At 42.0% G+C, this 12,902-nt stretch overlaps 1 protein-coding gene across 1 annotated transcript; it reads left to right on the forward strand.

Annotated features, from left to right (window-relative positions):
* The first annotated feature begins 5,643 nt into the window (after positions 1 to 5,643).
* On the forward strand, positions 5,644 to 7,998 carry LOC115665801 (subtilisin-like protease 1). The gene has a single exon (XM_030587630.2). It carries the CDS (start codon positions 5,644 to 5,646, stop codon positions 7,996 to 7,998), a length of 2,355 nt encoding a protein of 784 aa, XP_030443490.2.
* Positions 7,999 to 12,902: the final 4,904 nt, after the last annotated feature.

A 12,902-nucleotide genomic window follows, 5' to 3' on the forward strand; every position in this document is an offset into this window, starting at 1 on the left:
TCGCATTTTTTGAAATTTTTAGGACTCAATTGCACTTTCTTGACAAGTTTTAGGACTTCTAGTGCACTTCTCCCATTTTGTTTTTCACCCAATCTTCTTCGTCTATCTTAGACCCATGAGGAAAATTTATAGTCGTCTTCGAGAACTATCTTTTGGAAACCCAGATTATCTGCAAGTCCGCTTCCACACAAGGCAAATTCCGTCCACCACAATACCAACGGCTATGGAACCCTCATCACCATTGAGATCCTCGTGGCAATCATCTTCACTTCGCCAGCGAGTTGCTTCCACCATCATCCATCACCAACATTCAAGTTCTATAACAACTTCGTCCCCTTCGCAAATGCGCAGCGGCCCTGCACCATCACACATGCGAATCTAGAGCCGCCGCTTGGCTAGGTGGATCACCTTTACCAACATCATGCCTTCTGGACCAGGCCACGAATCGCTAGTTACCGTTGTCGGGTATTCCATCAATTTCGGTTAGTAAATTGCAATTGATAACTGATCTCTCGCTCTCCTCCATTAGTCCTTCTCTCTACTTGCACCGCCCTATTCTTGGTAACGCGGGTTGCCACCAAGACCTCACAGTCTCAATTCTAAGTTGATCTGAGGTTGGCCACCTCAAACAGCCTCAACCCGAGTGATCACGACGGTGGACACTTAGAGCTTGAAGTAGCAAGAGGTGGCGATCAAGGGCAGAGGCATTCACAAGCAATGGGGAGACTCAGAGATAGATACAAACCAGGTTTGAGAGCGAAGATATAACAAGGAAGTAGGCAGGGAACGAGTGTCCTATGACAGTGGCGATGTGCAAAGGCTAGCAATGGCGACGTTGTACTGCGAGAAGTGAGTGTGAGCATTGAACGACAAAGAAAAGGCCGTAGGACTCGTAAAAACTGTGGATTTGACTAGGGACGGAAAATAGTCCGGTCATTCTGAAGGAATTGATATTAAGGTTGCAAGATAGAGAGAACTTGGCTAATTTTCTTTGTAAACTTGAGGCAACAACTCATTTTCCTGTAAGTGTGCAATATTATTGTCTAAAAGGTAGTTTGTGAAACATCTATTTTCAGTTGCTAAACATCTTATTTTGTATATGAAATCTTTTAGTTTTTGGTCTTGTTGGGTCGTGATTCACGACTTTAGTTTCTTCTGATGAAGCAAACCCAAAAATTTTAGAACAGATTGAATAATAAAAGGTCAATAAAGCGACAACTATTGAAGAAATTGCAGCGTAGCAATCTTCCAGATTGACGTTGTCTCTTTCATCTGCTAATTATAAGATTATTATCCTCAATGCTCGTATTAAAGAGTGATTATATTGCAGCAAGCAGTTAGTCGTTCGGCGAGATTTGCCCAACATGTCCAGTTGAAGTATAAAAGAAGATCATTAGATGTATGCTTTTCCTTAGATTAGGTAAACCGCGTCATAGATAAATCTTATTTTAGTGACAATAATTACACCTAACTCCAGTGATTTCTCAATTTTATTAAACAAAGTTTCAACGAATGTTGTGCGCCATTTAAGTCACGATACCACTTTGTTGTCCTCGCATTAACAATGAGTTATTATACATTGTGAAAATGAGTTCGTACTTTCTCATAGATGTGCTTGCCTCCTTTTCCATTATACATTGGATAACGTTAGGCTAAAAGTTTAAGATTGATATTCTATTATATCACTAATTATGAATCACTCTAGTTCATAATTTTGATGGACATACAAGTGCTTCGGTACATTATACATGTAACTCAATGTATCCAACACATTTTACTTTTGAATGTACTTAACACGGTATATATTCATAGCTGGAAGCGACACATCTGCGCTAACTACGGAATAGGCATTGGCGGAACTCCTCCACAATCCCAGCCTCCTACAAAAATCAAGAAACAAACTTGTCACTGTCATCGTCCCCGAGAGGCCAGTTCAAGAATTGGACACTCACCACCTCCCATATCTCCAAGCAATTGTCAAGGAGACGCTGTGCCTCCATCCGGCGGCGCCTCTCTTCCTCCCTTACAGATCCAGAAACAATGTGGAAGTGTGCGGGTACGTCATCCTAGAGGGCATGCAAGTCCTAGTGAATGCATGGCCCATAGGGCGAGACCCGAACTTTTGGCAAGACCCGATGTCATTTGGGCCTGAGCAGTTCTTGGTTTCAAACGTGGATTACAAAGGGAGAGATTTCAAATATATCTCGTTCAGCGCAAGCCGAAGGATCTGCCCGGGATTGCCACTCGTAGTCCGGATGGTTCATCTCATGGTGGCTTCCCTCGTTCAATCGTTTAATTGGAAACTTTCCGAGAGAATATTGCCTGAGAGTTTGGATATGCAAGAGCAATTTGGAGTTACATTTTGAGGAAGGCCATACCGTAAAGAGCAATTCCGAGTTTAGATTGAAAAGGAAGTTGGGATTGATCCTTCATGAGTTGATTGCCCTTTCAAAGTGATTTTTAAGAACTGTTTTTGCATCCGAAGCTTCTATCAACTATGGAGCACTTTCGTGAAGTTGCTTCTCATACTTATAAGCTCATGGAGCGATTGGCAAGCCTTCTAAAATAAAATCAACAATGCCAGATAAAATAACAGTAATTTACTAAATTTGTATATTAAGTGACATGATAAACTTTTGTTGGATGTTAAATATGATTCGCTTGTTTAAAGTTCATCTGTAGTTTACCACATCACTTAGTATGTGATGGAAAGGAAATCCCTAAGTTAAAGCGCAAATTTGACTATAGACTATTGGGAATACGGAATTCAAGTTCACACTCTAGTTCGGATTCTACGCACAGTGTCGAAGCCTCAAATTAGTTCTACACTAGTGCAAAATTTTACGTTATTTTTTGCGTGAAAGACGTGCCAACTCCCGAGAGCAAGATCGAAAAGGGTTGAAAATGTGTTTTTGAAGAGGAAACTAAAAGGACTGGGAATCAAAGTGCGAAAAGCGTAAACTGCGGTAAGTTAAGCATCATTGAAACGATATGCAAGACATTAAGGATCTATTTATTTCGCGAAAAACGAATGATTTAAAAAATATTTTTCAAAAAATGACCGCTTGAATCACTTTCAACAATGACCGAACAAGAAATATTTCTACTGTGCACAAAGTTGTTTAGACATAAACTGTTGTCGATAATGAACAAATTTTTCAATGGTTAATTATTTCAAGCGATACAAACGATCATCTTTTGAAAAAAATGTTTTCTGAATCATTTGTTTTCAGCCAAATAAACAGAGCCAATGATTGTTTATATTGCTTATGGATATGAATGAACAAAAAATATTCTCATCGTCCACAAAAATATTTAAACGTGAATTGTTATATCTATTATGAACGAAAAATATTCTCGCAAAATAAACGGAGCCTAAACTAGAACCGAAAAAAATTAGACGAAATTGAAAGATGTTTACATATATTTGAGTGGAAACACTAAATGACACACTACACGAGTATTCACAAGCGAAATTGCGAAAAGAAAGCTCGAAACGATAACTAAAATTTCAATCTATAGACATGTGCGAAAATTAATTAAGACATAAAATGTAAAAGGAAGCATTTGCAAGAAACTAAAAGTTAATGAAAATTTGGTAAAATCTGTTGACATATAAAATTTATCCAAAGTTCTTTCTTGCATATCTAACAAAAACAGAAGGCAAAAAAGAAAATTGAGATTTAATTTCCTCACCAAATACCTCTTTTTTGGGGTTAATATCACGAAAAACCCCAAATCGGTACACTTATAATAAATTTACCCCAAACTAATTTTTTGACTATCAAAAACTCCAAACCGGTATACCTGTGACAAATTTACCCCAAACTAATTTTTTGACCACAAAAAACCCAAACTAGTATATTTGTGACAAAATTTACTCTCCATTAAATTGAATTAATACCACGAAAAAATACAAACTGATACATTTGTGACAAATGAAGGGTAAAACCCCAAACTGGTACATCTATTATCTGCCGTATGTCATCCGACTCAGAAATTTGATCGTAAAATTTAACGAAAACTAACAGAAGGTAAAATTATCACAGAAGTACCAGTTTCAGGTTTTTAGTGATCAAAAAATTAATTTCGGGTAAATTTATCACAGATGTACCAGTTTGGGGTTTTTCGTGATATCAATCATCTTTTTTTTTTTTTTGTAAGAACCGAAACATCTCTTTTCTGCGCATTTAATTCTTACATTTCACCTTTACATGTTACTTAGCGTTACTATGAATTTATGCAGTGTGTTATTCATATAAATGTTTGAAGATATTTTAGTTGTTTAACCTAATGTGTTTCGCATCGCATTTTATATTTAATCTTATACTATTGCATTTGGGTCATTCCACATACGCATGACGGGTTGACCCGTGATTATGGACGAAAACAGGTTTAAAATGGTGAACTTAAGAGGAGTAGACCCGCACAAACTCTTGAAGCATAAGATTTACTTCTGTCAATGCCCTCTATTTCCTTGCATTCTATTTCCAATCATTCCTGCAATTCATATTCAGAACGATATGTGTTGTCACTAGTGGATTCATTTCATCGTTTTTATCAAACCCGATTATCAAGTTCTCATTTCTTTCTTAGCGTACAGTCGCCTATCAAGTCGAACCACAAGGACCGTGATGTTAAGTCAGGATCGTTGAGCGATTGAAGTGCAATAACTTACATAATCAAGTCGATGATTCAAGATGAGCTATCTTTGAGTGAAAAAGTTTCCTAACGGAAGCAGGATAGTACACCTCTGATTGCGGGGAACATTACTTCAATGCGCCAAATCATTATTCATTAGTGTACTAAAATTGGAACTCTCGTACCAAAAATGCGAATCACTAGTGAAATAGCATTCTTTGGTAACCCTAATGCGATCAATCTTTGTTCCCGAGTCGAATCTCATACTATTGAAAGAGCAGAAAGAGCACAAAACACAATTCACCATTTGAGATTGAATCAAACCACCACAACTTTTAATTGATATTTCTTTATAGCACATTAGAATGCTGATCTCTGTGCATAAGTAAATTTTTGCCAAAAAGACACCATTCATGAACAGCCTGCAATTCTCCACTCTTCTGGTTCCTAACAATCTTCGCGAAGAAACATTGTAACAATCCGCTCTGACGAAGCTAAGGAGTGATGGTCGGGATCAAATAGTACCTAACAAAGTGTAATTCTCGACAAGCTTGTAGAATAGCAAAAGAGGTAAGACTGCATATTTATATTTCCTTTAATGAATTAGTCCATTTTAGAAAATTTGCATAGACGGTGCCCTGCCCTTGAGGGTTACAGCAGGCCTAATTCAAATCTTATGTGGAAATGCATCTGCAAGTTAGGAAATAAATATCAATAAGGACCCTTTCCTTTAGAAGCTCGTTTGAGTTAAGTAATTTAATTAGAGTGCGTCTCTGTAAATAGCATGTTAAATCTGCATATGTATATATTTTTCCTTTAATCGACTAGTCTATTTTAGAAAATTTGCATGGACAGTAGTGCCCTGTCCTTGAGGGTCATAACAGGTCTTATTAAATTCTTTACATGGAAATGCAAATGCACGTTAGGAAATAAAAGTGACTGATGATCCTTTCCTCCAAAGGAAGAAAATTACGATGATCCTTTCCCTTCTCCTATACATATATGCGCTCCCAGCTCAACTATCGAACACACTACTCAGAAGCAGAAGGCATTTCTCTTCTGCTTCTTCTGCAAATTCGAGATATGGAAGACCAGAAATGGAGATTGTCTCCGACCACCTTGACGATTTTTATTCTTGGTCTCGTTTGCACTCTAAGCATTTCCCCTGCTAATACTGCCACTGCAACAGCTGGTGCAGGTAGCTCATTGTCGACTTATATCGTCCACGTACGAAAGCCGACAGACAAACATTACGCTGCTTCAGAGGATCTGGATGCTTTGTATCGGTCGTTTTTACCTGCCACAGCAATTAGCTCTAACCAAGAGGAAAGAATGGTTCACTCGTACCAACATGTGATATCCGGGTTCGCAGCCAAATTGACCGCCGAGGAAGCTCAAGCCATTCGAGAGAAGGACGGTGTTTTGTACGTGCGTCAGGAGAAGGTGCTCCCTCTACACACGACTCACACCCCTGACTTCTTGGGATTGCGCCAAGGAGTCGGGCTGTGGAAGGACTCGAACTTCGGTAAGGGCGTGATCATCGGAGTATTAGACACAGGGATTTTCCCCGATCACTCTTCCTTCAGCGATGAGGGGATGCCTCCACCTCCGACCAAATGGAAGGGCAGGTGCGTCTTCAACGGCACATCCTGCAACAACAAGCTCATCGGTGCGAGGTCTTTGGTTGTCGAGGGGTACGATTGGCCATTTGATGATGACGGCCATGGCACACACACTGCCAGCACAGCTGCCGGTGCTTTTGTGAGGGATGCCAGCGCATTCGGTAATGCCAAAGGCACGGCCGTAGGCATGGCGCCTCTTGCGCATTTGGCAATCTACCAGGTTTGCTACTTAGTTTGGTGCCTAGGGAGCGCCATATTAGCTGGGTTCGACGCGGCCATCGAGGATGGTGTCGATGTGCTTTCCCTCTCTTTAGGAGCGGATTCCCAGCCGTTCTTTGGGGATATGATTGCGACGGGTGCATTTGCCGCCACCCAAAAGGGCATCTTCGTCAGCTGCTCCGCGGGGAATAATGGACCAGACACCAGGACATTGTCGAATGAAGCACCGTGGATTCTCACTGTGGGAGCGAGCACCACCGACCGCAGCATAAAGGCCACGGCGCGGCTGGGGAACGGGCAGGAGTTCGATGGGGAGACCTTGTACCAACCGCACGACTTCGATCCGGCGCAACTTCCCCTTGTTTATCCTGGCGCAAACGGAGATGAATCCTCGGCGCTCTGCTATCCCAGATCACTAAAAAACCGCACGGACATCAAAGGAAAAGTGGTTGTGTGCGACGTTGGCGGTGATAGTGGGCGAGTCGTGAAAGGTCGAGCGGTCAAGAATGCAGGTGGTGCGGCCATGATCCTCGTGAACAGTCCCATTGAGGGATACACCACATCAGCCAATGAGCATGTCCTACCCGCCGTCAATGTGAGATATGTCGCGGGGAGAGAGATCAAGAGATACCTGAGCACGGCGTCAGCGCCGACGGCCACAATCCTATTCAAAGGCACTCAAATCGGAAGATCGGTCGCCCCGGCTGTAGCATACTTCTCTTCCCGCGGCCCCAACATCCAAAGCCCAGGGATCCTCAAACCGGACATCATCGGCCCAGGTGTGAACATTCTCGCCGGTTGGCCATCTAGTTTAGACAATTCTACGGACAGTAAGCACGCATTCAACGTGATCTCCGGGACCTCCATGTCCTGCCCCCACCTCAGTGGTGTGGCGGCCCTGCTCAAGAGCGCGCACCCTGACTGGTCGCCAGCGGCCATCAAGTCCGCCATCATGACCACTGCCACCACCTCCAGCATGGTGGGCCGACCCATCGTGGACCAGGCGCTCCATCCGGCGGACATATTTGCCACCGGCGCAGGACATATCAACCCATCGAAGGCCGTCGACCCAGGTCTCATTTACGACATCGGACCGCAAGATTACGTTCCTTACCTTTGTGGGCTCAACTACACCGACTCCCAAATCGAGCTCATAGTTAAAAAACGAGTCAAATGCTCGAGCATAAAGAGCATACCCGATTACCAGCTCAACTATCCATCGATCAGCGTGAGATTTAATAATTCGACGACGAAGGTGAGTGTGACGAGGATGGTGAGGAACGTCGGACCTGCTAAGTCGTCTTACAGGATGGTCATCGACCACCCCATCACGGGTCTCGACTCGATCAGCGTGAACCCGAGTGCTCTGGAGTTCGCAGAGGCAAATCAGACAGCGAGTTTCAGAGTTGACTTCACAAGGAATGCGACAGCGACCCCACCCTTTGCTCAAGGGGCGATCACCTGGGTATCTGCTCGGCATTCAGTTCGAACCCCCGTCGCTGTTGTGTTTGAGTGATCGCAGGGAGACCCCACCCTTTTCTCGCTTTGTTTGCCTCCCGCCGCATAATCTATAGCTTAGCCAATATTAAAAAAAAATAAAGGGGAAAATAATTATTCATCTCAGTTTTTGTAGTACCGCATTATGTAAAACCACGTCTAGATTCAATTCATAATGGACTGAACGGGGCCTAAAGGTTGAACCTAGAGGGCATTGATACATTTCGCGTTTGAATTTGCCTTTGAGAACACCCTCATTTTTCACGAGTGTTAACCTAGATTTTCTCTCCGTCGGGAAAATTCAATCAAATTTTAATTTATGGACATTGCCACGGAGGAGGGCAAATTTTTGGGTTGTTATCCTCGTCATATAAGAAATTTAGCATGATTCTTCTCACGTAGGTTCGATCAATTTCCAACACAACAACCTAGTTAAAGAGTACTCAGTACAAGATTTATTGTGTATGTATCATAAACGAATCAACTCATCCGCGCATGACCAATAAATGTGTCAAGTGCACTTTATTTTTCAAACACATGTATGACACGTTTAGACATGTTTAAGTAAACAAGTTGATGTCGACACAATTCGATGACTTTTTTTTTTTTTGCTGGGAACACAATTCGATGACTTACTCCTTGGGTAAATGGTAAAACAATTGGGATGCACGTTAAGAAGCGTGATCTCTCAAATGCAACTTTTACTATGCGATCAATTGGAGTTAGACAGCAAAAAGGAAAGGTAACATCTTGTGAATCTATTCTCATCGGAGGTTGCATACCTTTCTTCAATTTGGGATAGCAAAGACTATGGACTGGACGTGTCGTTGAACCGTCTGTGCTAAAGTTTGAAACTGGAAGTGGTGTTGAGTTAGCTTCATAATATAAAGGATATATGGGTCCGTGTATTTTCATTCGAGGAAAAAGAATCCAAATTTGTGCTAAATATTTCCTGAAAATTTTGGTTTGATTAATGAATATCGGGAAATCAGCTAAGGTGCACAAAACCTTTTTTTCTCCCTCTTAAACTTGACATTAGAAAATAAACTCGCAAACGAAAGGAGGGGAAATTCTCAAAATGTTTCTCTACCTCCGTTCTACGAGGCTTCGAATCGGTCTCATGGATTCTCTTTAACTTAACATTTTCAATTGGGCTAACGCTAATTCCGCCCTTGTATTGGCTCCATCTACACCCTCACGAAATAGAACGACGAAACAACGCAGGCATCGATACGTTCATCTTCTTATTTTAGTTCTCCTGCTTATCCCATGTTCGTCAATTTTCTCTTGATTTATGAAAATGTATCTACAAGTATTGGTTTCTGGCATATGCTTTCTGCCATTTCTTCTATTCTAAGTAGAATTTGAACTAACGATGGCCAAGAATGCGTGAATCATTTTACCTCACACTTGAACTATTCTAAGGAGATTTATATGTAGAAGTTTATCGATTTTTTTTTATCCAATCTTCTTCGTCTATCTTAGACCCATGAGGAAAATCTATAGCCCTCTTCATGAACTATCTTTTGGAAACCCAGATTATCTGCAAGTCCACTTCCACACAAAGCAAATTCCGTCCACCACAATACCAAAGGCCATAGACCATTGAGATCCTCGAGGCAATCATCTTCACTTCGCCAACGAAGTAAAGATGATTGTTACCTAATTTGAACGCACGTGATCTGAATCGTAATTGGACTGGATCACGGCTTGCAAATGAGGCTCGATGGATGGCCGGCGATGGATCACGATGGCTGATTACACAACGGCCGGTGGGGGGCATCTTGGACGAGGGGGCTGCTCACGGTAATGGATCGAGGTGGGGCTCCGCATGGAGACAACTCGGGTGATGCCCACAAGGACTCCTTGGTTCAGGCTGGTTCATCTCAGAGCTTGACCGACATACAAAGCAGAAACAACTATAGATACGAAGCGGCGTCAAGGAAAGTCGAGAGAAGTTGAGGACGGAAGTAAGCAGTGGCCGTTGGTCATCACAAAACAAGTAGTTCATGGTGAGAACTTGTGCTCACGACTGGACTAATCCCTTCTTCACCGAGTCATCTTTTTCTCCTGTTTTTGTTCTGTCGCTTCCTTGGCTTCCTGTTGGAATGTTCTCTGTTCTCCAAGTTGAATCTCGCTTTGTTGATCGTGCTTCACAAAATCCCAAGGATCCGGCTGCACACTGAATTTCTACTCATCCCAATCACGCCCACTTTGGCTCCTCTCGTGCAATGGGTGAAATACTCCGCGTATGAGTGTTGGACACCGACGACTGGAAATTTTGATTATGGTGGCGAGAGACGATGGTGGTTCTGATCAGGAACAGCAGCGCCGCCGTAGTGCGAGGAGATCGTCGGTGAGACAGCGACGACGATGGGCGGCAACAGGTGGCCCGAGGTTAACGAGGATCTCAGCCAAGGACTCGGCCGAGAGACTCTTTGTTGGTGCAGGTGCCAGGGACTTCACAGCCAGAGGAGCAAGGGCAGTAGCTTCGTCGTCCCGGATACTCACCAAAGGCTGTGACACACCAAAGTGGCCGGAGCTGCTGGGGTGTTGCAATGGGAGTTGTGGCAAGCAATCGTCGAAATGGCGAGCAACACGTCCAGTAACCCGCAAAATAAGACTCGAGAGAAAGCCGCGAGGCAGCTGCCGGTGATGGCTGAGGACTCCGGGCAGCAGACTGGAGCTCGTCGGCGCCGTCCAGGCGGAGTTTGGCGCGGCTACGGAGGCCGGGTTTGGTGATGCAGGCGGGCCTCAGGCGGCGGCTGCCGGAAGAATATCGGCGACAGCCCAAGGTTGTAAAAATCCTGTCTCTTTCCTCTCTACCACGACCTCTTCCTTCCAATTCTAAGACAAAGCGTACGCTGTCCAAGAATACGGCCGAATATTTCCTAGGGGTGTGCAAACGGAACCCCCCGAACCTAGAACCGCCCGGATCGGACCGGACCGATACTATTTGGGCGGTTCTAAGGGGTGCCGGTCCGGTTCCCGGTTCCTAAAAGTGGAACCGGTGTTCGGGCGGTCTGGTTCCCGGTTCCAAGGGGGAACCGGACCAGACCGACATATTTTTTCTTCAAAAAAATTAATAAAATGTAAACTAAATCCTAAATGAACTTTATTGACATAAATTCTTTGATAAAAATTAGTAAAATGTGAACTAAACTCTAAGTGAACTTCATTGATATAAATTCATTGATAAAAATTAGTAAAATGTGAAATAAACCCTAAGTATTTGACCCAAAAAAAAATCAAATCCTAAGTGACCGGTTCTATTGGACCGGACCGGACCGATGGTCCAGTCCACGGTTCCCAATTTTGGGAACCGGGAACCGATCACCCCTAATAATTCCATCTTCCGTAGCATCTTTTGACCGAAAATTTGACTAGAATAAAGTTTTTTCGCCCTCAATTTCAATCAAATCACTTAGGGCTAATTCAAAAAAAAAAATACCAACTTTAACTAAAATGACAATTCTAACCTCAATTTTTTTTGTATCAATAAAAATCACCAACTTTTACTTGAGTCCTAAATTTAGCCCGTTTGGGCCAGATTTTAAATTTAAGTTGACGATTTTTATAAAATAAAAAAAAGTTTGGGCCAGAATTGTTTCTAAGTAAAGTTAGAATTTTTTTTGGAATTAGGCCAAATCACTTAGTTTAGCACCCCATGTGCTAGGCACATGCGATTCTTGGCCATGTGGGCTATTCAATGGGCTTGATTGAATTTCATGCTTCCGCGGATTCAATCTAACTTGTTACTTGAGTCCAAAACAATTCTCTTGAGTCCTTCCTCCGCCGATCCAATACAAATGTAATTATATGAGCCTATTTCTATTAGTGCAAATGCTCTATATACATATTAATTAATATTTTTGTTTAGGGGTTGGGATCAATCCCAAATTTTTTAAGCAATAAATAACTAAATGGGTCTCCAAATTTTAGGTATTAACACACGTAGATCGTTTAGATTATATTTTAGCTTACATGCCTCATTTCTATGCCCTGAAAATAGAAAATAAAAAATGTATAATCTCTTTCATATCAATAGTCTTAAATTGCATCTTCATAGAAAATCACATGAAAATAACTTTAAGATTGCATTTGCATTAAAGGTAAAGTTGTTTACTTTCGTCTTGTGCACAATTTGAGAGTCGCTAAAATGCAAAATTACATCGCATTAACCATAGGAATTTTTGGTTATATTTTATTTTCTTGTTTCAAAGCTCATTTGAAGAAAGTAATTTATTGAGGACGTGTCTTTGTATAGATATAACAATTGGGATTTGCCTCAGTGGTCACCCTTCCTATTTGGGAATGGGGGTGGAGAATTCGATTCCTCTATCTTCTCAAGAGGGATTAAGGGTAAGGACATATAGTTTCATATGTGACTTTTGACTCTAGCGCTCTGCAAAGAGCAACAAATCTAATTCAAATCTTACAATATGCAAGTTAGGAAATAAATCTCACGAGGGACCCTTCCTTTAGTAGCCTATTTGAGTCAAGTAATTTAATTAGAGCGCGTCTCTGTATATAGCATGTTAAATCTGAATATATAAATTCTTCCTTTAATGGATTGGTCTATTTTAGAAAATTTGCAAGGATAGTGCTGTGTCCTTGAGGGTTATAACAGGATAAGGTCTTATTCAGTTCTTTACATGGAAAAAAATATGCAGGTTAGAAAATAAAACTGTCCAATGAACCTGACCTTCTTTTCTTTTCTTTTTTTCGTCGTAAATGAACCTGACCTTCAAAAGTGGAAAAATTTACCAACGTTGGCTTCCGGAGGGTCATGAGACCACCGCCATTTCTTCATTTCGCTTCTCCTACACACACACACATATATATATGCGCTCCCAGTTCAACTATCTGACACACAACACAGAAGCAGAAGGCATTTCTCTGTCTCTTCTGCAAATTTGAGAT

The sequence above is a fragment of the Syzygium oleosum genome, unplaced genomic scaffold, assembly GCF_021117445.2.
Source record: "Syzygium oleosum isolate NSW1041296 unplaced genomic scaffold, Sole_v2.1 Sole_v2.14, whole genome shotgun sequence".
Taxonomy (NCBI): domain Eukaryota; kingdom Viridiplantae; phylum Streptophyta; class Magnoliopsida; order Myrtales; family Myrtaceae; genus Syzygium; species Syzygium oleosum.

Excerpts from the sequence above, each read along its gene's own strand:
- LOC115665801 (XM_030587630.2), top strand. The coding sequence starts at position 5,644 with ATGCGCTCCCAGCTCAACTATCGAACACACTACTCAGAAGCAGAAGGC.